The sequence below is a fragment of the Anopheles nili genome, chromosome 3, assembly GCF_943737925.1.
Source record: "Anopheles nili chromosome 3, idAnoNiliSN_F5_01, whole genome shotgun sequence".
Classification (NCBI taxonomy): domain Eukaryota; kingdom Metazoa; phylum Arthropoda; class Insecta; order Diptera; family Culicidae; genus Anopheles; species Anopheles nili.
This window is the reverse complement of record NC_071292.1, coordinates 62,369,979-62,396,041: the sequence shown is the minus strand read 5'-3', so window position 1 is coordinate 62,396,041 and position 26,063 is coordinate 62,369,979. Positions and strand designations below refer to the sequence as shown.

Sequence of the window (26,063 nt, the reverse complement as noted above, 5' to 3'; positions counted from 1 at the left end):
ACATTTACAGAAGGGAAGGGGGAAAACAAAGCTTAACATAATACCAAGCGGTGTAACAAAATAGGACAAAATCCTCTCACACAGCCACACACACACAAAAACAACAACTTGCGAAACAAATTAAATATAGTATTGAGTAAAAGGTAAGGCAACATTTGAGTAGAGTGTAATGTCAATCGACGAACCAAGAGAAATAAGGAAGAGACAGAAAGCGAAAGGGAAACACAGTGAGAAAATGCAAAAAGAAGCGCCACTAGAGATATCACCGTGAAGGTAACATTTCCCCAATCGGAAGGATGGTTGCATGGAAACTGGTAAAAGCAGGATGCACCCTATTTCGCACTCAATTTGAACAAATCCGAGCAAGCGTTGGGCGAGACGCCTGTCGGTAAGCTATAGAGAAACAGAAAAAAAGCAGCACCTTCAGTGAGCAGGCTAGACTTGAAGAACTGGTGATGATAAAAATATACGAATATTGAAAAAATTATATATATACATAAATGAAGGAAAAAAATCTATTATGCTGTGGAAAACTGTTACACGTTCATGATGACTAAAACATTTGATTTCAGATACGACGACTTACTCCCGGATTCTATCAGAAGACTATCCACCCACCACAATAATAATGGCCTGCGCGACTAAATGGCTTATGTGTTTGCTCTGTAAAGTAGGAAAATTGTCAATCATGCGAATCAAGCGAAAAGCGTGAGGTCAACCCTGCCATGCGCTTGCTTCGATCTCGTGCTCGAGCGGGGAAAACGCGCATCATCTCACTTAATCACGGAATTAATTGACCTGTCGAGAAGCACACATGCGTTATCATAGTGATTTTGAGTAACAATTCTCCACCATTTCCATCAGGCTTGAGAACAGGAAGGAAGCAACAACTCGAACCGCCGCAACGCGTTCTAAGGTCACAGTACACACGCATGCATGACGAATGATGCTGTTCGTCATGTCACCGAGAAGGGCGCGGATACTGCGGGGAGATCAACGTCATCATTTGACGTCACCACGAGACAACATCGCATCGGCCGGCAGACGTCTTGCAAACCCCCCTTTGGCGAGCCCCGAGATGATGTTGCAGTTGCGAGAGCAGCAGCCTCTCCATCATCTCTTTCGATGGGGGATGATGGCTTGTTTGTGAGCCTGACTGCATGCTGATAGCTTCGAGTGTTGCGAGATAAGGAACTCTCTCTCCCTTGTCCATTGGATCGAACACCAGCAACGTGAAGATAGACGTATTACAAATTGTTCCATCGCTACCGGACTACGGGACCAGCCGAGTTGTCGCTCGCTGGTAATTAATTATTCAGTGACCAGATAGGCAGCAGCCGGAGTGCATTTGTCACCATCCACGAGGGCGAACACATTTGAATTTGGAAGGCACACTCGCGTGGGGGGACAGTATCAGCTGGACCACGTCCGTGAACGGACGCAATTTGCCAAACGATCACAGAAACTCCCAAGGGAGATCAACGTGTGAAGAAATGAAGCAAACTGTGACGGTTTTGTGTGTGACGGTCGTACTGTTGCTGCTAGGCAGTGGCGAGGCAAAGCAACTGATCGAAAGCCAGGAGAGAACCGTCTGGTCTACACCACCGATTAACGACGTCCCGGTAGTGGGTATCCTGTCCCAGGAGCTGTCCTATCTGATGACCCAGAATTACGGTGATGAAGGATACGACAGTTACATTGCGGCATCGTACGTGAAGTTCGTCGAGGGAGCCGGAGCACGCGTCGTTCCGATTTGGTAAGCGAAAGTGGGCCGAACAAACCCAAAACTAGTGTAAAGAGTACCTCAACAAAGTATGTTTTCTTATCTATAATCGACAGGATTGACCAACCGGCGGAGTATTACGAGAACATCATGGCCAATTTGAACGGAGTGCTGCTTCCGGGTGGTGCGACTTGGTTTAACCAGAGCAACGGTTACGCAGACGCTGGCCGCCATATCTACGACATTGCGATGAGACTCAACGATAACGGCGAGTACTTTCCAGTGTGGGGAACCTGTCTTGGTTTCGAGCTACTCACCTACCTAGCGGCCAATGGAACGGAACATCGAGCACACTGCAGTTCAAGCAACCAACCGCTGCCGCTAACCTTCAAGGATGACTTCCGTAAAAGTCGCTTATTCGCTAACGCACCAAACGACGTGATCGACATCCTGAGCGCGGAACCTGTGACGGCTAACTTTCACCAATTCTGCGTCACCGAAGCAAACCTAACGGCGTACGGACTCGATGACGAATGGCGCGTTATGTCCGTCGATCGCGACTGGAACGGCATGGAGTTTATCTCCACCATCGAGCATAAAGCGTAATACCTCCGTTACCCGGTTGTTGTCCACCACGCCGTTCACCACACGTTTGCACTTTTCCACCCTTTTCACGTAGGTATCCGTTTTACGGCATCCAGTTCCACCCGGAGAAGAACATCTACGAGTGGATCCCGAACAAGAACATTTCGCACACGGCCAACGCGATCCAGGCGGCACAATTCTTTGCCGATTTCTTCATCGACGAGGCGCGCAAAAGTGACCATCAGTTTGCGAGCGAGGAAGCCCTCGAAAAGCTCGTCATCTACAACTACCAGCCGACGTTTACGGGGTTAAAGCGATCGAGCTTCGAACAGTGCTACATGTTCCGCGGTAACTATGCCGACCCGGTAGAGAACGGTCCCGCGGGTGACGATCGGGACAATGGATCCTTTGCGCTTGCCGCAACCCTACCATGCATGCTACTCCCGCTAACCCTCCTCGTCGGCGTGGTGATGCGCCGTTTCTACGACTAATCTGGACTGCTTTCCGACCTTTATCCACCAACCCCCAATCCAACAAAAAAACATCCAACCCGTCACGTTCCTCGGAGGCTATGAAAACGCGCGTGACGTGACGATACTTTAATTTCAGAATCCCACAAGGCATTGCCGAAAGTGGCGATGAAAGCGAGAAAGCGCGGTTCGAAGAAGAAAACGTCCCAGCAGGAGTGATGCGGTTGCTGCAAGTCCTTCCCGAAGCGCCAACATTGTTGCAGACAATAGAGAGAGCAGCATCATCTCCTGTGGATGGCGAGATAGGGACGAATCGCAATGATCGACGCGCCGGCAGAACAATGCAGATTCACACGCCGATACAGGGCGCCTATCGGTGGTGGGCCGCTGATTACGCGTATCTTCAACAACACGAGCAGCACACGAGGACATGATAGGAAATAGGCATGGAGCGAGAGTTCAGAAGAGCAATAGAAGAAATAGAAGCACTCACGTGTGGTTGGCAAATCAAACGAGCATATATAGGGCGTTTTGTTGTGTATCTTCGAGCGAACGTGCGGCTTTATTTAAACTAAATAAGATAAGATTTTGTGACGAACAAAATCACGATGGTAGACCAGTTGAAGAAGCTCTCTGCGCCATTGCACCAGTCATTAATCCATTCCCTGAAAAGCATAAAGATCGCTTCCTTTCCCCTGCCAGCCATCGCAAACGACTCGTGACGGTGAATTACCCGCGTTCCCGTTCCACATTGCGACGGGCGACAAAAGAAAACCCAATCTGGTAGCGAATCGGGGGACACATATGAGTCAGATTCGATAGACGGAATTGGAATGGTGTTGTTTCAAGCTATGCAGCAAAGAAAAAAACAACCGATCGATCCACACGATCGTTTTGCATGAGCAAGATTTCTAAAAATCCCCTTCCGGACATCGGCCGCAAAGGAGACGCGGGACATTTTGTGTACTTTAACAACCAATAACAGACATTTCCTATGTGTCCCCCTTCTTCCCTCTTTTCCTTTCCTTTCCTTTCTGTGATTCCCCGCCAGACGGCATGAATATGTTTTTTTTTGCCCCTTCTTCTCGCTATCTTGCTTTCATTTTTGCGTTCTCCGTCTTCTCGTGGCGCGGATTCCCGCTCACTTATCTCCACCACGTGCTGCGTCGTCCTCTTCCAGGCGGCGAACGTTCGCGATCAGTTCGTCTAGGTTAATGTCGTCCGGGATGTTTGGGAGCGTTTCCTAAGCTTAGGGATAAGCAGGGCCATGAAGTGTTATGAAATTGTAAAAGCGAAAGTATGTTAATATCGATCGGCGTACACGATTTAGGGCAGAGAGACTACACGCGATTTACTTACATGCCTGCTTTTAACGACCTCGAGGTTCTTCTCCAGCGTAGCTTTCTTCTTTTCGAACTCCTCGGTCGGTGTGGTCAGTTCCTGCGTTTGCTCGAGAAAGCTCTCCAGGCGGGCCACTTCCGCCGTCTCGGTAGTGCATCGTAGCTTGAGCGATTCGATGTCTAGGTTTAGCGTTATTGCCTGCGTGTTGCCCTCGAGCCGGCTCAGTTCCTGCTGGTAGAGCCACTCGTCGAGGTACGACATTTCTGGCCGCTCGATGCAGAGCCCCGTCAGGAGCCGGATCTGGGCGAACTGTTCGAGCAGCTCCGGGGCAGGATCGGCGAATGTGACCACATCGATGCCGAAATCTTTCACTAATTTATCGTTTCGTGCGTCTGCGTAGAGAAATGCATGAAAAAAGAGCCGGATAATAATGTATAAGAGAAGGGAAGCGAAACAAAACACCCCGGCTAACCACAAGCTTACTCAATGCGCGTAGTTCGTCCAGTGTTTTAATCCCATTAACGCGGCGTGAAGTATCTGTAAGTAGTTTGCGAATTAAAATGATGTGAATAAAGCACTTTTCTTATTCACACTAAATAACCTTTGTCCATTGTTTTACTAAAGTAAACAACGATCCGAAAGCGGTTGATTTGTTTTGATTTGTTCGAATTTTGACAGCGCGGGTAAGTTAAAGCGTTCTGTTTCTGAGCGGAACGCTTCGGAGTAATGTTGTATGAATCTTGGTAAAAACGCTTCGGACTGTGGAATGTTTCCTCCCAGCTGGTATGTTCTCCTGTTATTTTGGTGTCAAAAAGTACGCTCGCCAACTTGGATCACTCGGGAACAATTTTGAAATGAATTTATAAAATTGTAGCGAATAATTAAACATTTAATGTAAAACCCCTTTTACGGGCGCATATAGTCGTTAAAAACCATGCACATCGCAAAAGAATTGACTAAAGTGTGCAAAACAATCAAAAAAATAAAGTGGGCGACGAACCCTGCAGGCGTCCTTCGCGAGAAAAATTTTTGGCAAAAGTAACAGGAGAACATACTTCCCAGGAGGTTGAAATTTGAAAAATTGAAACGCTTAAAATACGTGAAACGCTTCCCATTTTGAAAACGCTTCAGTTTTAAAAACTGAAACATAGATGGCGCTAATTTAGCGAAAAATGTGGTTCTGCTATATGCCAACAGATGGCGCTGCTTTAAAACGCTTGAAACATTTCAAATTTTGTGGTTGAAATATTTCAAGCGAAAATTTAGCGCCATCTATGAGTGAGTTTTTGAAACTTTTTGATTTTTGCATTTTGAGCATGCTCTCCTGTTACTTATGCGTAAAATTTTCACTGGTTTGCTCGTGCCGTAGGCAAACAATTTTCAATCTTGGCCCCATGCTCTCCAATTTCTTTTACGTAAAATTTCCACTGTTTTGCCACTGTGTGCGGACAATTTTAACCTTCTATATTTTGATCTTTTACGATCTTACCCTGTTTTACGCTGTTGTAAATTCTCGATCGATGATCACATTCTTGACAAAAAAGGGTGTTCGTAAAAGCACGAGTACATCAATTATTTGAATAATTCACAATGGTTATGTAAAATATTGACAATGTTTTGGTTCAACAGCCATAATTGCACGTGATGCATTGCTTAACACGTGATAAATATTTACGAATCTCACTTCATAATTCTAAAACGGATTATCAAGATACAGTCGCATAATAAAATATGTTTTAAATTGGAAAGTGATAAAGGATACAAGGCTTCGTAAAACAACTCTTCTTAGTTTTCTCCCCAGGGTTTAATGTAAATTGTGGCTACTGTTATGATCGAATTTAAACAATTAAATCCCTCCAATTTGTGCACAACTTTGCCTAACAGAAAATAAAGCAAAGATGTTAAAACTATTATTAGTTTTACGGAACAGAAGCGTGTAAATGAAATACTTTTCTGAAATGCTTGTTTGAGATTGCGGTAGTGAATGTTATTTGTTGCTTTTTCTTCTAGGAAAAGGATATGCCCAGTCTCGCACGTCTTGGCTTTATAAATCTAACGAAGTGTGCAATTCTAAACAAGCGAAATTCTCTTAAATATACTTGCTAACTTAAACGAAATGCAGTTATGTTGAATTGCATGAATTCCATTGTGTATAAATTGAGCCAGGTATCACTGTTTTAATCAGTGATAGAACTAACTGTTATGGATTATAATGTACAATGTAACAGTTCCAATATTGCCTTGTAATAATAAGTATAAATACGACGAAAATGTGAGGCTCAAGGCTGTAGGTTTGAAAATAAAACGTTTCAATAGCTTATCTGCCCGCTTAACTAATCATCCTGGTTTGCTAATATTTACATTTGCTAGGATGCATTTTATTGCCTGCAAATACGTTTATATTGCATTGTTCAATTAATAGTAAATTAATTCTCGCAAATCATTCAAACCCCGCATCAACTCATTATCCTTTTCATTTACACGCTCATTCATGCTCCTTATCGCTCTGTCTCGTTTCACTGCCAAATTCCCACGCATTATGCATTTCTTTCGTGTATGATAAACGATGCAGGATGCAAACGAACGGATGTGCTTGAGAACCGATCTGGCTTGCAATTCGTACAGATAAACTTTTCACGCTTTATTAGACACGCTTAATTCTGAGCCACAATTCGAGCCCGTCAACATCTCCACTCGCTTCTACGTAACAATCCCCGTATGATAAACGATCCACTCAACGTACGACGACACGCGAGTGTACACACCCGGAACACCATTCTGACATCCTCGAATCGAGCCGTACGAAACAATCCCGACCTGCGTCAGTCTCTGCCCACCAAACTCCACCGTCAGAGGTCCTCCCGAATCACCCTGGCACGGATTCCGTCCACCATCAGCTGCCACACAGATCTGCTGATCGCGAATGATCGAACCATACACCCGCTGGCACACTTCGTTCGAGATGATCGCATTCGTAGCGTACCGTAGTTCGAGCCGCATGTCCTCCGTCGGTTCGTTGTAGTCATCGTTCGATTGAGCACCCCATCCTGATACGATCGAATCGTGACCGATCAGATCGGTAAAGGCGTTACGCCACGAGGGCAACCTGATCGCTTGAATGCGTGATGAAAACACCAACGATTTGGGTAACCGAATCAACGCTATGTCGTTAAGGATGTCCACAGGATCATAACCTGGGTGAAGGATCGTGTCAGACGGTGTCACTGTCATAGTGGCCTCCTCATCTAGCGGGATCTCGATCGCCGTTCGTCCTGGAACGATCGTTGCCTGTTGCATTCCGTACAGGCAGTGTGCGGCTGTTAGAATGAAGCGATCAGCCAAGATCGAACCTCCACAGAGCGTTTCCGAGCCATCACCGAAGCTGAGCAGGATCGCGACGAGATGCGGGAATTGTTCGTTTTTTGCGATGGTTCCACCAGCCACCTTGCTCGTGGAAACTCGATCAACGATCAGTTTCGGGCGGTACACAATCGTCGGACCAGCAGCTGACAGGATCGGTGAGGACGATAGAACTGAAGTCATCGGTATGGAGGTGTTCCTGAACGTGGTCCAGAACATGACTATCTTGGAGGAACCGTACCTTCCCGGTACCGGAGAACCATCCCCGATCGAGGCGCACACAGCCAACAGCCAACACACTAACACACACGCGACGATGCCCGGCGAACAGGACATCCTGACGGGGGTTTTTTCACGACTATTTCTGAGGGCGAACGTTTCACGCTCTGACACTATGAAGCGGTCGCGGCCCTTGTGAAGGCGTTTTATCGAGTTCAAAGCGTCTCACTCTCAAGCGTCACCGTGTGGGCCTATCTTTTGTTGTTGCGAGGCGATAAGGGAGCGCTCGTCGATCGTACCGATAAGATTGTCTGCGGCTCGGATCTCGGAAGTTGTCAATCACGACGCACGGCGTGCCATTCTGCGTGGATGTGGAGTACGAGTGAGAGAGTGGGTGTTTTTAGGTGCGAAAGAATACAACCCAAGGTCCCAAAAAAAGGTCGGGTCCCTCAAGGGTTAGCGAGTGGGAAGTTCCCGAGTTACATTTGCCAAGAATTTTTTTTATTAGAGACAGCGCGCGTCCCTGTTTGTGCAATGGTGGTTTCTTATACAAGGGTTCCTCCTTGAAGGATTGATGTGTTTTGAATGACCCAAAGTCGACACGCAATTCAAAAGGACCACGTTGGAGTAGGTTTTGATTGCTATCACACTATGAAGACGGTACTGTGCGTCATGTTGTTGACTCATGCAACGGTCTAGGCTTATGGTCTAGGGAACAAACTATGGAGTGTGGGTGCCAAATGAGATATTTTGCATATTGTATACTATTTTGATTACCCTTCTCCAAATGAAAACTTGAATAGCTTGAAGGATAATGCTCAGAACACATGCTGTTCTTTGGTATCACGGTAAGCGCCTGATTGGTATGCAATGCATTGTTTTAGCTAGCATTAGGTTGCTGTTATTAACGAAGGACATTTCCTGTTTTGATATGTATCTTATCCTTTTGCTTTCTTTATCTAATTTAACGATGCATATACTTGTTTTCCTTACGCTTGTAACCTAGCCATGATGCTGTATCTTGTCTTCTAAAATAATTCGACATCCTACTCCTCGAACCATCTGCTTTGAGAGAACTTCCCAATAAAAGGATATTGATTTTATTTAGTGTTGTTTTCCCCATCGCATAGACAGACACACGGACAATTGAATTTAAAGATCCATCGAATCCACATCAAAAACATCAAACGCAAGCAACATACCGGTTGATTGCTCTGATTACGCGTTTGGAAAATCCTTTCACTGAAAGCCCAAAAGAAGAACGTATCATTTCATTCACCGGCATTATCGCATTAACCCGTATCACAACCGATTATCTAGCCATCCCATGGGAAACCCGGTGGTAGGCTTTATTCGTCCATTTCTGGTGTGATTCGGATGGCTGTTTATGCCCCTCCCCGGGCTTATCAGAGTATGAGTCGAAAAAATCGAGTAGCCCCCGGGTGTGAGATTGAATCGCTGCGAATAAAAGCCGACTCCCGATCGTTCGCTGAGACTATCAGTGCCCAACGGCAGCCCTAACAGGACCACAAGCAACGTATCACCATGAAGATCGCAGGAGCCTTCGTACTAGCCGGTTTGTTGGCTTTGGCCAGCGCCGAGTGGATCGACATCGATTGGTCCCAGGTGAAGCACATCGACGAGTTTGATCACTACTGGCAGCGATTGCCGGCAGAATGGCAACGTTATCGTACGGCTGTTCCATCTCACCGCATCGTGAACGGTGTTGAGGCTCTACCTGGTCAGTTCCCGTATCAGATCGCGCTGCTGAGCAACTTTGGAACTGGTACTGGTCTTTGCGGTGGTACCGTCATCACGAACAACTACATCCTGACGGCGGCCCATTGTGTCGTCGGAGGTTCTGGTCTGGCCATCGATGGTACTGCGATCCTTGGAGCTCACGATCGTACTGTTGTGGAGCCGACTCAACAGCGTATTGCATTCAGCCAGGCTGGTATCGCTGTTCATCCAGGTTACGACTCGTCCACCATCCGCAATGACATCGCGACTGTGCGTCTGAACACGCCGGCTGTCTTCAATGCTCGTGTTCAGCCGATCGATCTTCCGGCTCGTTCGGATAGCCGCACGTTTGCTGGACTCGAAGGTACTGCTTCTGGTTTTGGACGTACCTCGGATGCACTTCCTGGCACCTCGCCAGTGGTGATGTTCACGCGTAACCCCATCCTGTCGAATGCCGCTTGTAACAGCTTCTGGAGCACGGCTTTGGTGCAGGATCAGAACGTGTGCTTGGATGCTGCTGGTGGACGTTCGCCGTGCAATGGAGATTCGGGTGGTCCGTTGGCTGTGCAGGATGCTGGAAACAGCCTTGAGGTTGGCATTGCTTCGTTCGTGTCGGCACAGGGATGTGCTTCCGGTGCTCCGTCGGTGTGGGTGCGCATCTCGTTCTTCCGTGATTGGATCGAGCAGAACTCGGACTACGTGTTCCGTGCGTAAGCTTCGCTGTTGAAGGGACACGCTTTTAGGGTGGGCTAGAGTTTGTAGAGGATAATAATAATTTATACATGATGAAATAACAAACAAACTGTTGGTTGTTTTCTTTGGAGTTTGTGAAATGGATGACTTTGTGTTAATAATAGCTATCATAACCGGAACGGAAATAATAGTTCTTTAGCTCTTTTTTCGCTATTCTAATGCAGATCGTGAGCTATATTTTTTGTATTACTGCCAGGTAGATAGTAAGATTTTAAATTAGTCATAGTTTTGAAATAAACCATAGTTCTGAAATAAGCCTGTGTATTAACTTGTCTCTCTCACGTTGACAGTGTTGATATTTAATGTGCGTAGAATATTGATATAACTGAATAACATATAACTAATGCGAAAAAGGACTTTCTACTTATCAACTACTATTTATTGGCAGTTTCTGAAACTAATTTTACTCTCCAAATAAACGGCAATTTCCAATGCTCAAGTAACATTCCATTCACACGCTCCTTCTATCGACTTATGATCCGGTTGGTTGAATAGATCATGGTCTATCTCGATCACAGTTACCTTACGGGTATCAGAAGGCCCGTTCGTCGATGAGATGATTTCCGTTGCAACCTACGCATTTGTAAGGTATTATGACCTCTAGGTCTTCCCAAGGGCCAGTCCTGCATTGTGCAATCCAGTGGTAAAGACCCCCAAACACTTATCAACGGTATAGCTACATAATTCAACGTATCTTGCCCGCTTTTATCTGCCCACCGATAATCCAGCAAACAACCAACAAGTCTCAACGTGGTGGGAAATCCAACCTTTCTGCAATCATATCGCTCAAAAACGTCTCAAAAACACACGACCCAAAAATGAACAAATTCTCAAGCCCTATCAATCTAGCCAGTTTGTTTGTGTTTTATCGAAAATTTCCCCAATGACGCGTAACCAGCGTCGTTATCATCAGATTAGGTGACCGCGTACGCACAAAGCCCGATCGTTCACGGCTGGCAGCCATATATAGTGTAGACCCAGCTGGCGGTCCCATCTAGGAGACTCGCAGACTTGAAGACAGCACCATGAAGGCAACGTTGAGTGTGTTGGCCCTGCTGGCCGTGTGTTTGGTCGCTAGTGCCGAGTGGATCGACATCGATTGGTCGCAGGTGAAGCCGATCGACGAGTTCGATCACTACTGGCAGCGCTTGCCGGCGGAACTGCAGATCCTGCGTCATGCTCGTCCTGCCCATCGCATCGTGAATGGTGTTGAGGCTCTACCTGGTCAGTTCCCGTACCAGATCGCACTACTAAGCACTTTCGTTGGCGGTGGTTCTGGTCTGTGCGGTGGTTCCGTCATCACGAACAACTACATCCTGACGGCGGCCCATTGTGTGGTCGATGGCAATGGAGCTCTCGCCACTGAAGGTACTGCGATCCTTGGAGCGCACGATCGCACCGTGAATGAACCGTCTCAGCAACGCATCAGCTTCAGCCAGTCGGGAGTGTTTGTCCACCCGAGCTACAACCCAACGCTCATCCGCAATGACATCGCGACTGTGCGTCTTAACACCCCGGCAGTCTTCAACGATCGTGTTCAACCGATCGATCTTCCGGCACTCTCGGACGATCGTACGTTCGCTGGACTTGAAGGTACTGCTTCCGGTTTCGGACGTACCTCGGACGCACTTCCGGGCGCATCTCCAGTGATCATGTTTACGCGCAACCCTGTCATGTCGAATGCTGCTTGTGTGAGCGCGTGGAACATCATCCTCGTGTCGGACCAGAACGTGTGCCTGGACGCGACTGGCGGTCGTTCTGTGTGTAATGGTGACTCTGGTGGTCCGCTGTCGGTGCAGGATGGTGGCAATAGCCTGGAGGTTGGTATCGCTTCGTTCGTTTCCGCACAGGGATGTGCTTCCGGTATCCCGTCGGTGTGGGTGCGCGTCTCCTTCTACCGGGACTTTATCGCACAGAACTCGGACTACGAGTTCCGGGCTTAAGGACGTGTGGGTGATCGATTTTTGGCAATAAATTAAGAGAACGCATGTGCATGTGGTTTGTATGGTTCATTTTTTCTATTCATCTTGAGACATTAGCATTACTGATGCCTCATTGCCGCACATGCAGATGTTCCCGGACGTCGGGACTGTTGGTTCTGTGTGGCGGTAGAGCTAGTTCACTAGTCGTTGTTAAAGGAGTCGTTGTCGTGGGCAAAAGAGTCGTCGTAGTTGTCGTGGGCAAAGGAGTTGTTGTCGTGGGCAAAGGAGTCGTCGTTGTTGTCGTGGGTAAAGTAGTCGTTGTCGTTGTCGTGGGCAAAGTCTCTGTTGTCGGTATAGGTGTCATCGTCTGCGTAGGTGTCGTATCCTGGTGTGTTGGTTGTGGCGTCGTGGTCGAGGTGACTACTGGTGGGAAGAAGTCGAAATCGTACCAAATGACTACATCCGAGTTGGCCTCGATCCAGCTGAGGTAAGGCGTCAATCGGGTGTATACCGCGGGCCAGTCTAAGTTGCAGCCAAGTACGGACGTGAAGGAGAACACCCCGATCACGGTTTGTCGACCATCAGCATCCTGCACGGTCAGTGGTCCACCATGATCTCCCTGACACGGTGACCCTTCGGACGTTTCGACACACACGTGCGAATCGACAATTCCTCCCAGGAACTGCAGGTTGCATGCCGTGTTGCCAATGACCGATCCAGACACCCGGTAAAGGTTGTTGAGAGGCAGAATCTCGGGCGAGTTCTGTCCAAGTGCTCCCCAACCGCTCACGGTAGCGCGCTGGTTGACGAACAGCGAATCAACCTGCCGCCAGTTGGGCAGCCGAGCTAGTGCGATGTAATCTGCGGAACGGTGTTGAGGTGAGTTATCATGAGTTATCGTGGAGTTAGCAACCCGATTAGCGATAGCTCGCTATCGATACTTACTGGTAACGAGGGCCTGTCGAAATAGCCGTACCAACGCGATGTCGTTGAGATTTTGACTCGCCACGAAACCCTGATGAAGGATGACTTCGTCCGCCATGACGATGTCCTCAACGTCTGTCATATTCGTGGCACCGAGCAGAACCGTCACCGCTTCGGGGCTGTGGAGGGAAAACTCATGCATTACACAGTGGACAGGTGATCGTGCGAAGTTTAACGTACTTATTGAAGCAGTTCGCGGCCGTGAGGACGTATCTTAAAGACACCAGGCTTCCGCCACAAAAGCGATTCCCGATTGGTTGCTGGACTATCAGTCCGGCTGCGTACGGAATCTCACCCGGGATGACAGGTGTACCACCTCGGATACGTGGCGTCTTTTGCACCGACAGATGGATGCGTCTTCCTTCCAGCGACGACGCCGTACACAGCGTACACGCCAGGAACAGCGACACCGCGAACAACACGTGGACTCTTGTCATCTTTCTTTTAGTTCTCTTTGGCTTCTGCGCCACGTGTGAGACACTCGACACGCTCAGCTAACGACTAAACGTGCAACGGATTTGGGTAGTGTGTTTTATACCGTGTGAGATATGATGAGTAACGGCGGAGTCGTGATAAAGTCACGAGCTCCAGGCGATGATTTGCGATGATTCAGGGTTGATACTGTTGGCAGCCAGGAAGCGGTGTTTCATTGTCCCTACCGCTAAATTTTATCATAAACTTATAGACAAGATGGCGATGATTTGAGGCAGCAAGGTGCTTTATTAACCTTGAGCGCCAGCGGTTTCTTATTAGCTAGCGTACCGTGCTCTGTAACAAGTTTGGTTTTGATTGGTGTATATAACCGCCAAATTGAAATCCAAGATGGCGGGGATTGAATATGACAGTTGGGCAAAGGTCCTGTATAGCGTGGTACTTGATTCGTTCCCAACAAGCAACCAAGAGATAAAGCTTTAGTTTTTATATGTTTTCCAACGTTGATTCCTTATCAGAAGCGTTAATCTCCGCACGGAGGTAGACAAGATTAAACTCCCAGCTAAGACACCTGATAGAACCAGGTGACCGGCGCGACGATGTGAAAGCTCTTTCCAGACGAACATCGCTCTGTTCTTCTTCGCCATAAAACACCATTAATTGACGTTATCATTCGATTTCGTGCAGTAAACACGAGACCGTGCTCCAGATTAGCACGGGGTAGAAAAGAAACGATAAAAATAATGACGAAGAAGCCAAACGGTAAGCCTAAGCGCCTGTTATCGCCAAAAAGCTATGGTCCAGAACCCAAACAGGCCCGTACGTTGTGACGTCTAATCGTCCGATCGTTGAACGGAATCGTCACCCGCATGTTACCGTCTGATTGTCCGACGTTGGAGATAATTATCTGCCCTCATCGAGGTGTCAGGACGGCGTGATATGGAGAGATATGGGCCAGATTGATGGTGTACGCAGGGAAAAACCCACGATCCTCGAGCGAACGGAAGATGTTAAAGGACACGTTGAAGGGAGAAAATGCTAAAATACTCAAGTCCTTTTGAGGGTTCACTCTCATTGACTTTGGGGATCTTTCCCTATCCTTGAAGGTGGTTAGTTATTTTAGGCATCGGCTAATTGTATTTGTTCTCTGCTAATCCATCGCTATCGGCACCCATCGCAGGTTGGCTAGCAATTGGTGGTTTCGGTAATCCAGCTTTTTGGCTTTATCAGCACTAACACACCATGGCCGTTAGACGTGCGAGCCATACCCCCGCACGATAACAAACTCCCCAGGCGAGTCCGGCGAGTGCGTAAGCCGAGGGTTAAAAAGAGCTCGCATCTGACGCAAGGCGCTTAGTTCGAGTGAAGGTCCCAAGATGAAATCCCTGTTCGTGTTCGCCCTGCTGCTGGTGGCCGTGACGGCGTTCGCGCCTCGCGACAAGCGCGTCGTTGGTGGAGACCTCGCCACCGTTGGTCAGTTCCCGTACACCGTCGGATTGATCACTCGTATTAACATCCTGCTGACGGGCCAGTGCGCTGGTTCGCTGGTATCGGCCAACTTCATCCTTACTGCCGGTCGTTGCATCTCCGGGTATGTGCAGGTGATTCGTGAGGTGTCTAATGATGGTGCTTATAAGTCTCTCTTGCATATCATTCCAGAATCCAGAGTGCCGTCGCCGTGCTCGGTGGTCTGCGCATCGAGGACGCTAGCGAACCTGGACAGCTGCGTGTCACCGTGACTGACTTCATCGTGCACCCGCAGTACGAAGAGGAACCCGACATCTTCGACGTTGGTCTTGTGCGACTCCCTCTTCCAGTGCCGTTCAGTGATCGCGTTCGCCCAGTCCGCCTGCCCAATCTGCGTCAGGTAGAGGCTACGTTCGTTGGTCAGCAAGCCACCGTCACTGGCTGGGGTCGATTCGGTGAGGGTACTACGACCTCGCAGGATCTCCGGTTCGGTCGCTCTCAGGTCATCTCGACGCTGGCCTGCCGGATCAACCTGCCAACCAACACGATCTTGGACGAGCACGTGTGCACGGATGGTGCTAACAGCTCACCATGCCAGGGTGAGTTCGGTGCTCCTCTGACGATCGTGGACGCTGATGGCATCACCACGCAGATCGGTGTGTTTTCGTTCATCTCGATCCTTGGCTGCGAGTCGGGCCGTGCTGCCGTTCACACGCGCATGTCCTCGTATCTCACCTGGATCGGTCAGAACTCGGATGTTGAGATCCGCGACAACTTCTAAGAAGGGTTGCAGTTGCCATCCGCGAATTAGATGATGCAAAAAATGAAGTACGATAAATAAATGCACACCCCTTTCATAATCTTATCGGGTTTAGCTCCGGCACTCGCCAGGTGCGCGTTTTAGGAACCATCCAGAACTGGGAACTGGGAGAAGACTACTAAAGGCAGCGCCATAAAATGGCATTCCGTTCTGCGATCGATAATAAAAACAGCGACTAGTGATCTTGATGAAGAAATGCATGATGAAGAAAATCCGAAAGGTCCTAGGCGCTATCTTGAATGTACCTATCTGAAAAGGCATCTACAAAAAACGTTTAACTCCAAAGTATTGTCTTGTTCATGCCCAACCGTCTCACGTTTATTGAAGATCCTGTTCAGGACATACAATCAACATCAACCCATCGTTCATCCCACTACAACGGCATCGGAGTTGTTCTCGATCCACGTAAGGTAGTCAGTGACACGCGTGTGCACCGATGGCCAGCCACGTTCACATCCCCGCGAAAAGCTGTACGAGTGCACCCCGATCAGGAACGTCTGGCCATTCTCTGTGACTGTGACAGGTCCTCCCTCATCTCCAGGACAAGCAGCCCCGTTATCCGTCGCAGTGCAGATGTTGGTCGAGCTGAGATACAGCGGGAAGCTGATCAGACAGCTCGTGTTGGTGATGACACGGGCACGGAAGTACAACAGCCGACGCACAGGTACGACGGCACCCGTGTTCTGACCCGTCTCACCCCAGCCAGCTACCGTTGCCTCGTAGTTGTTGAACGAGTGGCCAATGTACAGTCGGTTCGGAAGTTGCGCGATCTGGACCCGCTCGCTAAGCTGAGCAGGACGGGACAACGTCAGGATGGCCAGGTCGTTCGTCTCGAAGAAGCTGCTGAAGTTCGGGTGCACCAGCGCTGCCGACACGGTGATGAAGTCCTGCACCATCGTCATGTCGTACGCACCAAGCATTGCGGTGATAGTGCGGTACCTAGAAGTAGGGTTCGAAGGCGAGTTAAGACGCCGAATATGACGATGTTAAGCGGCCCTTACCCATCTACGCAGCTAGCTGACGTAAGGATGTGCCGCAGTGAGATAAGTGTACCGCCGCAGAAGTACGTCCGTGACGGGAACGTCACCAGGACACCAACCGCGAACGGGATGTCGGTTGGGCCGGCTTCGATGCCGTTGTTGATGCGTCGAACAGGAGTGGACGGAACACCATCTCCTACCTGAAGGGGACTTCCCGCGATCAACGCCACGCCACAGAAAGCGATCACCGCGAAGGTGAATGCAAACGACCTACTGATCATGCTTCCAGTACCTCAAGTGGCTGAAGAGTTCGAAAAGACACCTAAACAACCCAATCGCACCACCTTATATACGCGACGCCCCAGAAATCAGACAAACATGTTGAGGATGATAAGATGCGATCTCGTACACCCTCACGTGACCTTGATGACGGTCGTTCATTGCGTCTCTTGTGTTTATTGCGTTCGATTGGGAAGTCCGAGTGGGTTCATTTACGGACGAATCAGTGTGTCGGTGTTCAGCTCGAGCCAGTTCATGTACTCCGTGAGACGGACGTGGACGGCCGGACGTCCACGCTCGCACCGAGATGCCGTGAAGACGTGGATGCCAATCAGGAAAGTTTCACCGTTTTCAGTAACCGTCACTGGAGCACCCTGGTCGCCAATGCACGGAGCACCGTTGTCAGTGGCACTGCAGATGTGCGTCGAGCGGATGTTCGTCAGCAGGAAGGACAACTCACAGCTCAGGTTCGTGATGACCGGACTGCGGATGAAGCTGAGTTGGGGCATTGGCAGAGGTTCGCCAGTGTTGGTACCGGTTTCACCCCAGCCCGAGATCGTCGCGACGTACGTGTTGAACGAGTGGCCGATATACATGCGACGTGGCAGGTTAATAATCTGGATTTGTTCTACGGTCAGGAAGAAACAATGCAACACCTTAGAAGGATACGTTCCGTTCATTGCATAGGTTCACAGGGATCTCTTACCGTTCCACCGAGGTTGACGAGCCAGCGTTAGGATGGCGATGTCGTCCCGCTCAAGGAAGGAGCTGTAGTCGGGATGCACTCGAACGTGCGACACTGGCACAAAGTCGGACGTGGTGGCAATCGTGCTCGCACCGAGCATTGCCGTGATAGAGGTTTGGCCGTTCACGCAGGAGGCAGCCGTCAGGACATGAGTTGGTGAGATGAGAGCACCTCCGCAGAAGTCCGTGCCGGAAGGCAAAGAGATCAGCAGTCCAACGGCCCACGGTACATCAGTCGGAGAAGCGATCTGGCCATTGTTGATGCGACGAATTGGAGCGTCTGCCTTAGGGTCGTAGAACCGGCGTACCTGGCTCCAGTCGACGTCCTGGGCGGAACGGATCTCGGCCGAAACGGCGACGACCGTCGCGAGCAGCAGAAGAGCGACAAACTTCGACATCCTTTTCGTACTAACGGCAGGCGTAGAATGAGTTCGACCCGAACGGTGATGGGACGTTTTTAGGGTTCAAAACGCTGACAAAGACGAATCGATTAATGTGGCACTCTGCTTTGGAAGTGTTTGTTTGCGGGAGGTACCAGCGAAGGTGTTTATCGCTGGGCGCTTTCTCGTCAGGACGCTTATCAGCCGTGATAGGACAAAAATCGCATTAATGAGGCGAACAGACAAAAAAAACCCACGGCCGTGAGTGGAATTTTTGCGACTGATTAATCCCGGTTTTTGTTTTCTGCAGGTGTAGCTCCAATCAGTTCAACGGTTTAGAAGGACCGTTCAAGATATGGGAGAGGTTTTAGGATCATTAGTTCGATGTATAGCTGCTACATGTCGTCCTATCGAGGGTCACCTCATTCACGAAATGGCTACTTGTGTGATAAGCTTGCTTTGGGTTCATTTCAACAGAAAACCAATTAACGGTGGGTGCGTTTTTAAAATGACGTTAGCAAAACAATCTTATCACGGATCGCTTGCTGAACTGCGGCGTACATAAACAATTTATACACGGGGAAGTACCGGAAAGTCCGCGACAGGGTGTCTTTGCAAATAGGTTAAGGAATCTACTATCCTCAACTCGATCCTTAGATAGCGATCATTATCATTATCATGAGTTCAGATGTGATTCATAAGTGATCCTCATGGGGACTAGTCCTTTGTGCACGCGTGAAGTGCAGTTACTTTCGTTGTGTGCTATTGTTGGTCAAGAAAGGATTCAGAAGGATCCTCTTTTTCAAGATCGACTATAACCAATACGTGAAACAAAAATAATAACAACCCACCGCGAGTACGTTTAAAAATTGATTTCCCTGTATTTCGTGAGCTCATGTGTCCTTGCACATTCTATGCCCGGATGTTGGCCCCGGTGTAAATCTCGATCCAGTTCAGGTAATCGGTGACCCGCGTGTGAACCGCCGGCCAACTGCGCGTGCACCCACGCGAATACGTGTACGAGTGGATGGCGATCACTGTCGATTGGCCGTCTTCTTCCAGGATCGTCACAGGGCCACCTTCGTCACCCTGCAAACCCGAGAAAACCCAGAAAATCATTACAGGAGTTTTCATTATGGCGTTATTCTTACTTACCACACACGGCGCTCCACCATCGGATGAGGTGCAGATGTTTGACGATCGTAGATAGAGTGGGAAGCTGATCGTGCAGCTGAAGTTGGTGATCACTTGCGAGCGAACGGAGCGCAGTTCCTGCAGCGGTAGTGCCTCACCCGTGTTGGACGCTGTTTCACCCCAACCGCTAATCGTAGTCCAAGCGTTGGTGAATGCCTCTCCGACCTGGGACCGACCGGGAAGCCGTGCCATTTGAATCTGATCTGCAATTTCATAGTCGAATAGATTAACAGAGCGCTCAGGTTGCCGGTTAGCTCAGGGGTTTGTAACATACCATTGAACCTTGGAGCACGGGAAAGCGTCAGGATGGCCAGATCATTCGCCTGGAAAAAGGAGCTAAAGTCCGGATGAACCCGCACGTGCTCGACGAGGATAAATTCCTGGGCTCGGGTGATGTCGCTCGCTCCAAGCAACACCGTGATCGACGAATGTCCTTCTACGCACGTGGCCGAAGTGAGGATGTGCGTTCTTGATACTAACACACCACCGCAGAAGTACGTGCCTTGTTCAACGGATACGAGCACTCCACCAATGTACGGCACGTCAGTGGGACCGACAACGACGCCATTGTTGATTCGACCTCCCGGAACGAGTGGTGGAACTGACTGCACTGAATCGATATTGGTCCAGAAACGCTCGCCAAAGCTAGCTGCTCGGTTCGCCTTGAATAGCGGGCTCTCCTGTACGGGACGCACCTGTGTCCAATCGATATCTTCAGGACGCGTAATCTCCGCCAGAGTGGCGGAAACCGCTACCACCAGAAGCACGATCGTCGCTGAGAACTTCATTGTTAGACTAAGGGTGCGCTCATGACTACAAGGGGTGTATATAAGTAATGACGGCTAGTTCGCTAATCTTATCGCTAGCACCGGAAAACGATCCCGAACAAGACTTCCTTCGAATTCCCTCGCTACCGTACGACTGTGTGTCATTTGAGGACACTGTTGCTAAAGAATAAAGAAGAAAACATCGTCCAGGTGTGCGGTTGATACAACTGATAAGGCCGGCTGTGAGGTTCAGTTTATTTCAAATGCCATGCGATTCATTCGATACTTTTAGTTGATCTACGGCTCAATAACGACATCCGAATTTTGCTGGATCCACTCCAAGTACTCGGTGATGCGTGTATGCACCGACGACCTGCCCCGGTCGCATCCGAACAAACCAGAGAAATGGAACGAATGGATTCCGACTAGGATCGTGCGGCCGCTCTCGGTAACTGTCACTGGGCCACCTTCGTCACCCTGCAAGGAAGAATATCAATCATCAGTCGGAGGATCAAGAACTACCGCACAGGCCCCTTACATTGCACGCTCCTCCATTGTTGGTCGCGGTACAGATGTGCGTGCTACGGATGAACGTGTGTGATAGTCCACACACGAAGTTACTGGTGACAGAGTCCACCGCGAACTGCAGGTCCTGCGTGGGAATGGGCTCGTTGTCACGACGGCCTGTGTTACCCCAACCGGCGGTTGTTGCGGCCCACCCGTTAAAGTTGTTGCCAACGTCACTCCAACGCGGTAGATCTACTGGACGGATCGAATCCCGGATCGGGACCTCCCGGACGAGTGTCAGGATGGCGATGTCGTCCCGGTTGAAGAACGAGCTGTAGTTCGGATGCGAAAGGATATTCGATACCGCGACGAACTCTTCAACGCGGGTCATATCCGAGGCACCGAGCAGCACGGTGAGGGTGTTGGAGCTACGAGAGTATAACCCTGGTGTTAATACAGACCATGAAGCCCTCATCTAACAGGATTCCTACTCACCCAGAAATGCAGACGGCCGCGGTCAAAACATGACGTCGAGAGATTAACACACCACTGCAGAAACTGTGGGACGAAGAACCTGAGATCAGAACACCAGCTGCCCACGGGAACTGGTTTGCGGTTGCGATTTGTCCATCGGCGATACGGGAGGCACGAACTTCCTCATCTGTCAGAGGTGCAAGTCCGTGTTTCGCTCGATAGGCGTCGGTTTGATGCACGGTTCGCACCAACGACCAGTCAATTGAGCGAGGATCAATATCTATGGAGCTAACCATAGACAAAATCGCGGTAGTAAAGAATAGTAGCGTCTTCATCGTCACCTCCGAAACTCCTTTTTATGGTGGCTATCGTGTGAAAACTGTTTAATCGTCACCGGAACGCGACTCAATTTATTCGCCTCCGGCTCCGGAAGTTCGCAGTTAGGTTTTTTTGGACCACCAATTGCTTGCCTATCTGTTGATAACGATCGAACAGTCTGGGGGCTGATAAACACGAAAACAGCGTAAACAATAGCGCTGGCCTGTGGCCAGGTGGTTTAGGTTTCTTTTTTACAGAGGCTTGTCTCGAAAAGTTGTCGTTGAAGTGATAAGATCAACAGAAACAAGCGCCGCATGAAAACTCTTGCATGCAAGCGTTGAACCCAATTGCTCAAGGTTGTTAGAGAACATGTATGCCTGCGCTGATGAGCTGAGAAGAAAACACCACGGATGCGGAAATTAGAAATCCACTCGAGTTCAATAGTATGGTACGAGCTATTGAGACGAGCTTCGTGCTCATTTATTCGGTAAACTTAACGGATCCACAGTACAATTGGGCGTGCTCCTCAGGACTTTTGCAGGACAAATTTCCCACGAGCCACCGTTGGAGGATGCTATCCTTCTTAGTGTAAAGGTTTTGGTTGATGTTGTGGATAGTAGGCAGGCTTTTGCGCGCTATCAGCTCACTGAATGGTTACATCGGTGTTGTCCTGGATCCATCCAAGGTACTCCGTGACACGAGTGTTGACCGCCGATCGGCCGCGATCGCAACCGAACAGTCCAGAGAAGTGGAAGGAATGAACACCGACCAGGATGGTGCGGCCACTCTCCGTCACAGTCACTGGGCCGCCCTCGTCACCCTGCAAGACGTCATTGATTATCACTAGTACAAAGCACGTCATCAGTTCTCTCGTCTAAGGGCTACTTACGTCGCACGGACCACCGTTATCAGTGGAAGTGCAGATGTGCGTATCTCGGATGAACGTGTGCGACAGCCCGCACACAAAGTTGGAGTTGACCGAATCGACAGCAAAGTGCAGGTCCTGCACAGGGATGGGTTCATTATCACGACGACCAGTGTTGCCCCAGCCAGCCGTAGTCGCAGCCCAGTTGTTGAAGCTGTTGCCGACGTCGCTCCAGCGCGGCAGTTCCACTGGACGGATCGTGTCCCGGATCGGAGCCGGGCTCGACAGCGTCAGGATTGCGATATCGTCACGGTTGAAGAACGAGCTGTAGTTCGGATGTGACAGGATGTTCGACACTCCGATGAACTCCTCGACGCGGGTCATATCCGAAGCACCAAGCAGCACGGTCAGAGTGTTGGAGCTGAAACCGACAAACGCAGGCACGAATAGAATGCAACTGAAGCTACGTGGACCCTCGAAGTGTGTGATTCTTACCCAGAAATGCACACGGCCGCCGTCAGGACGTAACGGGACGAAATCAGGACACCACTGCAGAAGCTGTGGGATGAACCGCCCGAGATAAGAACACCGACGGCCCACGGGAACTGGGTAGGGCTGGCGACCTGCCCTTCAGAGATGCGAGAGGATCGCACCTCGTCGTCCGTCAGTGGAGCGAGTCCTTGTTTCGCCCGGAAGGCATCGGTTTGGTGGAGCATCCGCACTGCCGACCAATCGATCGTCTTCGGATCGACCGGCACGGAACACACCGTAGCGACAAGGGCGGCAACTAACACGACGAGCAGCTTCATGGTTTCGACCTTCACGCTGGGTGCAGTAGAGTAACTAGAGCGGTTCACCTTGGAGCGGTGGCCTTTTTTATAGCGGTAAGCTTATCGAAAAGCTCCCGACCCCCCATCGGGGATTGGTTCAGAAGGTGTTTAATCCCGCATCACCCGTACACCGACTGACGATAAGGCTCTTAGGTGGGGGGTCAACTGCTGCTGAGACGACCGCGATTGGGCATATCTTTTGGAAAATTTGTCCTCTTTGTACATATCGAAAACGGGAGCTGGTTCTAAAAGCGTACCATCCAGATAAGCTCTCAGATATACCTCCCAGTGAGCCATATATTACGCGGGACGTGAGAGTGTTTAAAAACAAACCGACGAAGTGAAATCTGTAGAACAAAACACTCGCAAAAAGGACATAGAAAAGTGGAAATAAATTGAACGCGTGTAGCTTTTCTTTGCAAAGGATGTCACCATAAGAGGGGACGTTTTATTCATCCAAACGGTTACGGTCTAATGACGACGTCGGTGTTATCCTGGATCCAATCCAAGTACTCCGTGACACGCGTATGTACAGACGATCGTCCGCGATCACATCCGAACAGTCCGTCGTAATGGAACGAATGCACAGCGATGATGAACGTCTCACCACCTTCAGTCACCCAAACTGGACCACCTTCGTCACCCTGTGGAGCGATTCGTGAAATGAGCCATCGCTAAAGATGCACGGGACGCCTGACAACACTTACATTACACGGACCACCATTGTCGGTTGAACTGCAGATGTTGCCATCGCGGATGAAGCTGTGCGAGATGCCACAAACGAAGTTGGAAACCACGGAACCGGTCGCGTACAGCAGCTGTTGCAGTGGGATAGGTTCATTGTCTCGATTACCGGTGTTGCCCCAACCGGCCACCGTCGCTGACCAGTCGTTGAACGTGAAAGCCGTGTGGTAACGGCGTGGCAGATTTGCCACCTGTACATTGGGTGTGAGGTCAGCATCGCGAGATAGCTGGAGTAGTGCGATGTCATCACGGTTCAGTAGCGAGCTGTAACCCGGGTGGACGATGATGTGCGATGGGATGTTCAGCACCGGGATGATCTGCTCAATGCGGGTCATATCGGTCGCACCCAGTAGCACCGTGAATGTGTTGGTTCTGCAGTAGTTCATCAGAAAAGTGTCTTTATTTGAGGCGAGGCTCTCTATCTCTCTTTCACCGTATGTCTTACCCAACCACACATGCTGCCGCTGTAAGGACGAACCGACGGGATACAAGCGCTCCGGCACAGAATGATCGATCAGAGGTGCCCGAAATAAGGATGCCGACGACAAACGGGAACTGATTGGGGGCCGCCTGTTGTCCATCGCTGATACGTCCCGAAGGACCTTGCGAATCAACGGCTAGCGTCAACGCGAGTCCACAACACACCAACAACCCAACGGCCCCGAGGAAGACGCTACGGAGCTTCGCCATGATATCGTTTCTTTCGGAATGCGCAAACTCAACTGACCGTGAAGGGCGAACCGTAAGGCGCTCCTGGGGCTTTCCCGACAAGTGCGTCACGCATTGCACCCTACCAATCCCAATCCCCTCTCCACACCTGGCGTGACCTGGCAGAAAGACGGTTGCAGACGCATTTTAGTTACTTTGAAACGCTTTATTGCCGTCGATAAGATATGGCGATCGGAGGGGTCTGTGTCTGCAATGACGTGCGCGGATCGATTAGTTCCTGATTACGGCGTCTGAGTTAGCCCCGATCCAGTTGAGGTAATTGCTGAGGCGCACGTGAACGGCCGATCGGCCACGGTCACATCCGAATAGGCCGCTGTAGTGGAAGGAATGCATTCCAATCACGATCGTTTCACCGGCTTCCGTGATCGTCACGGGGCCGCCATCATCACCCTGTACAAAATGAAGAAGGATAACAAGTAAATCACACGATCAAGCACTGGTTTTGGAAGGATGATGAAAGCGATCGAGATTTCTTACGTCACATGGGCCACCCGCGTCGCCGGAAGTGCAGATGTGGTCATCGCGAATGAAGTTGTGGGACAAACCACACACGGTGTTGCTGACGACAGGAGTCCTGATGTAGTGCAGGTTCAGAATCGGGATGGGTTCGTTGTCGCGATTACCTGTGTTGCCCCAGCCGCTTACGGTGGTACCGAACCCGTTGAAGGTGTTGCCCATATGCGACCAGCGGGGCAGGTTGGCTACCTGGATGTATTCGTTCAATGGCGTCGGACGGTCCATCGTAAGGATGGCAAGATCATCTCGGTTGAGCAGTGAGCTGTAGTTGGGGTGTACGAGAATGTTCGTCACACCGATGAACTGCTGGATACGGGTCATATCACTGGCGCCGAGCAGAACCGTTAGTGTGGGGTTGCTAAAATCGAAAGAAGAGAAGGAAGACAAAATATCCACTGGCTTAATCTTTGTTTTGTTTATCGTATTGCTGAATCTTTTTTTTTACCTCGAGACACATCCGGCTGTCGTGAGGACGTGCGTTGGGGAAATTAGAATGCCAGCACAGAACGAGTGACGGGAGGAACCGGAAATCAGAATACCGACAATGTAGGGGATGGCCTGCGGATCTACGAGTTCGCCGCCGGCAATCCGGGAAACGGGACGCGAGCTGTCAAGCGCCTCCGAAGGAAGGCCAATGGCCATCGCGCCACCAAAAACCAAAACACACAGCACTAGCAACTTGGACATGGCTGGTCAACTGTTTGTGAAGAACTGGGGCGTGCTACCGAAGCCGGGAGATTCGATTCGTTTGCTTACTACGGTTTTGCGATTTCGCAAAGATAAAGAAATCAGTCCTTTTGGTTATACGATAAGCCGCTATCGATTCGGGGATCTGTTTTATGCGAAGTTTTGTTGTTTTGAGCTTTCGAGAGAGGTTATTTTTGGCCAGACAGAAATGATAACAATTGCTTAAAGAATGA

At 49.7% G+C, this 26,063-nt stretch overlaps 10 protein-coding genes across 10 annotated transcripts; 3 read left to right on the top strand and 7 right to left on the bottom strand.

Moving 5' to 3' along the window:
* Positions 1 to 1,493: 1,493 nt before the first annotated feature.
* On the top strand, positions 1,494 to 4,315 carry LOC128724781 (gamma-glutamyl hydrolase-like). Its single transcript, XM_053818502.1, has 4 exons — positions 1,494 to 1,756; positions 1,840 to 2,325; positions 2,403 to 2,656; positions 2,918 to 4,315. The coding sequence occupies exons 1-4, from the start codon at positions 1,494 to 1,496 to the stop codon at positions 2,995 to 2,997; spliced, it is 1,083 nt and encodes a 360-aa protein (XP_053674477.1). The 3' UTR covers positions 2,998 to 4,315.
* Positions 3,811 to 4,730, bottom strand: LOC128727540 (uncharacterized). The gene is made up of 4 exons (XM_053821462.1): positions 4,721 to 4,730; positions 4,603 to 4,656; positions 4,138 to 4,511; positions 3,811 to 4,021 (listed from the first exon to the last, which is right to left on the bottom strand). The coding sequence occupies exons 1-4, from the start codon at positions 4,728 to 4,730 to the stop codon at positions 3,920 to 3,922; spliced, it is 540 nt and encodes a 179-aa protein (XP_053677437.1). The 3' UTR covers positions 3,811 to 3,919.
* Positions 4,731 to 6,819: 2,089 nt separating this feature from the next.
* Positions 6,820 to 7,815, bottom strand: LOC128724780 (brachyurin-like). The gene has a single exon (XM_053818501.1). The coding sequence runs from the start codon at positions 7,813 to 7,815 to the stop codon at positions 6,820 to 6,822; it is 996 nt and encodes a 331-aa protein (XP_053674476.1).
* A 1,428-nt stretch (positions 7,816 to 9,243) lies between these two features.
* On the top strand, positions 9,244 to 12,134 carry LOC128724779 (transmembrane protease serine 9-like). The gene is made up of 2 exons (XM_053818500.1): positions 9,244 to 10,148; positions 11,201 to 12,134. Exons 1-2 carry the CDS (start codon positions 9,244 to 9,246, stop codon positions 12,132 to 12,134), a joined length of 1,839 nt encoding a protein of 612 aa, XP_053674475.1.
* Positions 12,135 to 14,905: 2,771 nt separating this feature from the next.
* Positions 14,906 to 15,777, top strand: LOC128725119 (collagenase-like). Its single transcript, XM_053818838.1, has 2 exons — positions 14,906 to 15,120; positions 15,189 to 15,777. Exons 1-2 carry the CDS (start codon positions 14,906 to 14,908, stop codon positions 15,775 to 15,777), a joined length of 804 nt encoding a protein of 267 aa, XP_053674813.1.
* A 1,510-nt stretch (positions 15,778 to 17,287) lies between these two features.
* Positions 17,288 to 18,217, bottom strand: LOC128725117 (chymotrypsinogen A-like). Its single transcript, XM_053818837.1, has 2 exons — positions 17,782 to 18,217; positions 17,288 to 17,703 (listed from the first exon to the last, which is right to left on the bottom strand). Exons 1-2 carry the CDS (start codon positions 18,215 to 18,217, stop codon positions 17,288 to 17,290), a joined length of 852 nt encoding a protein of 283 aa, XP_053674812.1.
* An 894-nt stretch (positions 18,218 to 19,111) lies between these two features.
* Positions 19,112 to 20,181, bottom strand: LOC128725116 (collagenase-like). Its single transcript, XM_053818836.1, has 3 exons — positions 19,668 to 20,181; positions 19,355 to 19,596; positions 19,112 to 19,288 (listed from the first exon to the last, which is right to left on the bottom strand). The coding sequence occupies exons 1-3, from the start codon at positions 20,179 to 20,181 to the stop codon at positions 19,112 to 19,114; spliced, it is 933 nt and encodes a 310-aa protein (XP_053674811.1).
* Positions 20,182 to 22,102: 1,921 nt separating this feature from the next.
* On the bottom strand, positions 22,103 to 23,133 carry LOC128723571 (serine protease 1-like). Its single transcript, XM_053817327.1, has 3 exons — positions 22,820 to 23,133; positions 22,349 to 22,745; positions 22,103 to 22,279 (listed from the first exon to the last, which is right to left on the bottom strand). The coding sequence occupies exons 1-3, from the start codon at positions 23,131 to 23,133 to the stop codon at positions 22,103 to 22,105; spliced, it is 888 nt and encodes a 295-aa protein (XP_053673302.1).
* Positions 23,134 to 23,618: 485 nt separating this feature from the next.
* LOC128724778 (brachyurin-like) lies at positions 23,619 to 24,588 on the bottom strand. Its single transcript, XM_053818498.1, has 3 exons — positions 24,344 to 24,588; positions 23,862 to 24,270; positions 23,619 to 23,798 (listed from the first exon to the last, which is right to left on the bottom strand). Exons 1-3 carry the CDS (start codon positions 24,586 to 24,588, stop codon positions 23,619 to 23,621), a joined length of 834 nt encoding a protein of 277 aa, XP_053674473.1.
* Positions 24,589 to 24,837: 249 nt separating this feature from the next.
* LOC128726092 (chymotrypsin-like) lies at positions 24,838 to 25,839 on the bottom strand. Its single transcript, XM_053819881.1, has 3 exons — positions 25,589 to 25,839; positions 25,105 to 25,501; positions 24,838 to 25,017 (listed from the first exon to the last, which is right to left on the bottom strand). Exons 1-3 carry the CDS (start codon positions 25,828 to 25,830, stop codon positions 24,838 to 24,840), a joined length of 819 nt encoding a protein of 272 aa, XP_053675856.1. The 5' UTR covers positions 25,831 to 25,839.
* Positions 25,840 to 26,063: the final 224 nt, after the last annotated feature.

What these genes read in the sequence shown, in the direction of transcription:
- LOC128723571 (XM_053817327.1), bottom strand. Translation starts at nt 23,133, where the DNA reads ATGAAGCTGCTCGTCGTGTTAGTTGCCGCCCTTGTCGCTACGGTGTGT. An exon ending in GCGGCCGTGTGCATTTCTGG is followed by an intron (nt 22,746 to 22,819) that starts GTAAGAATCACA and finishes TGTCGGTTTCAG; the next exon opens with CTCCAACACTCTGACCGTGC. An exon ending in ATAACGGTGGTCCGTGCGAC is followed by an intron (nt 22,280 to 22,348) that starts GTAAGTAGCCCT and finishes GACGTCTTGCAG; the next exon opens with GGTGACGAGGGCGGCCCAGT.
- LOC128724779 (XM_053818500.1), top strand. Translation starts at nt 9,244, where the DNA reads ATGAAGATCGCAGGAGCCTTCGTACTAGCCGGTTTGTTGGCTTTGGCC. An exon ending in TCGGACTACGTGTTCCGTGC is followed by an intron (nt 10,149 to 11,200) that starts GTAAGCTTCGCT and finishes GGAGACTCGCAG; the next exon opens with ACTTGAAGACAGCACCATGA.
- LOC128725117 (XM_053818837.1), bottom strand. Translation starts at nt 18,217, where the DNA reads ATGTCGAAGTTTGTCGCTCTTCTGCTGCTCGCGACGGTCGTCGCCGTT. An exon ending in TCGTCAACCTCGGTGGAACG is followed by an intron (nt 17,704 to 17,781) that starts GTAAGAGATCCC and finishes TCCTGACCGTAG; the next exon opens with AACAAATCCAGATTATTAAC.
- LOC128726092 (XM_053819881.1), bottom strand. Translation starts at nt 25,830, where the DNA reads ATGTCCAAGTTGCTAGTGCTGTGTGTTTTGGTTTTTGGTGGCGCGATG. An exon ending in ACAGCCGGATGTGTCTCGAG is followed by an intron (nt 25,502 to 25,588) that starts GTAAAAAAAAAG and finishes TTTCGATTTTAG; the next exon opens with CAACCCCACACTAACGGTTC. An exon ending in ACGCGGGTGGCCCATGTGAC is followed by an intron (nt 25,018 to 25,104) that starts GTAAGAAATCTC and finishes CATTTTGTACAG; the next exon opens with GGTGATGATGGCGGCCCCGT.
- LOC128724778 (XM_053818498.1), bottom strand. Translation starts at nt 24,588, where the DNA reads ATGGCGAAGCTCCGTAGCGTCTTCCTCGGGGCCGTTGGGTTGTTGGTG. An exon ending in GCGGCAGCATGTGTGGTTGG is followed by an intron (nt 24,271 to 24,343) that starts GTAAGACATACG and finishes GAACTACTGCAG; the next exon opens with AACCAACACATTCACGGTGC. An exon ending in ACAATGGTGGTCCGTGTAAT is followed by an intron (nt 23,799 to 23,861) that starts GTAAGTGTTGTC and finishes ATCGCTCCACAG; the next exon opens with GGTGACGAAGGTGGTCCAGT.
- LOC128725116 (XM_053818836.1), bottom strand. Translation starts at nt 20,181, where the DNA reads ATGAAGTTCTCAGCGACGATCGTGCTTCTGGTGGTAGCGGTTTCCGCC. An exon ending in CCGTGCTCCAAGGTTCAATG is followed by an intron (nt 19,597 to 19,667) that starts GTATGTTACAAA and finishes ATGAAATTGCAG; the next exon opens with ATCAGATTCAAATGGCACGG. An exon ending in ATGGTGGAGCGCCGTGTGTG is followed by an intron (nt 19,289 to 19,354) that starts GTAAGTAAGAAT and finishes TCGGGTTTGCAG; the next exon opens with GGTGACGAAGGTGGCCCTGT.
- LOC128725119 (XM_053818838.1), top strand. Translation starts at nt 14,906, where the DNA reads ATGAAATCCCTGTTCGTGTTCGCCCTGCTGCTGGTGGCCGTGACGGCG. An exon ending in GCCGGTCGTTGCATCTCCGG is followed by an intron (nt 15,121 to 15,188) that starts GTATGTGCAGGT and finishes ATATCATTCCAG; the next exon opens with AATCCAGAGTGCCGTCGCCG.
- LOC128724780 (XM_053818501.1), bottom strand. Translation starts at nt 7,815, where the DNA reads ATGTCCTGTTCGCCGGGCATCGTCGCGTGTGTGTTAGTGTGTTGGCTG.
- LOC128724781 (XM_053818502.1), top strand. Translation starts at nt 1,494, where the DNA reads ATGAAGCAAACTGTGACGGTTTTGTGTGTGACGGTCGTACTGTTGCTG. An exon ending in GCACGCGTCGTTCCGATTTG is followed by an intron (nt 1,757 to 1,839) that starts GTAAGCGAAAGT and finishes TATAATCGACAG; the next exon opens with GATTGACCAACCGGCGGAGT. An exon ending in TCCACCATCGAGCATAAAGC is followed by an intron (nt 2,326 to 2,402) that starts GTAATACCTCCG and finishes CTTTTCACGTAG; the next exon opens with GTATCCGTTTTACGGCATCC.
- LOC128727540 (XM_053821462.1), bottom strand. An exon ending in GGACGAACTACGCGCATTGA is followed by an intron (nt 4,512 to 4,602) that starts GTAAGCTTGTGG and finishes TTCTCTACGCAG; the next exon opens with ACGCACGAAACGATAAATTA. An exon ending in AGGTCGTTAAAAGCAGGCAT is followed by an intron (nt 4,022 to 4,137) that starts GTAAGTAAATCG and finishes CCCTAAGCTTAG; the next exon opens with GAAACGCTCCCAAACATCCC.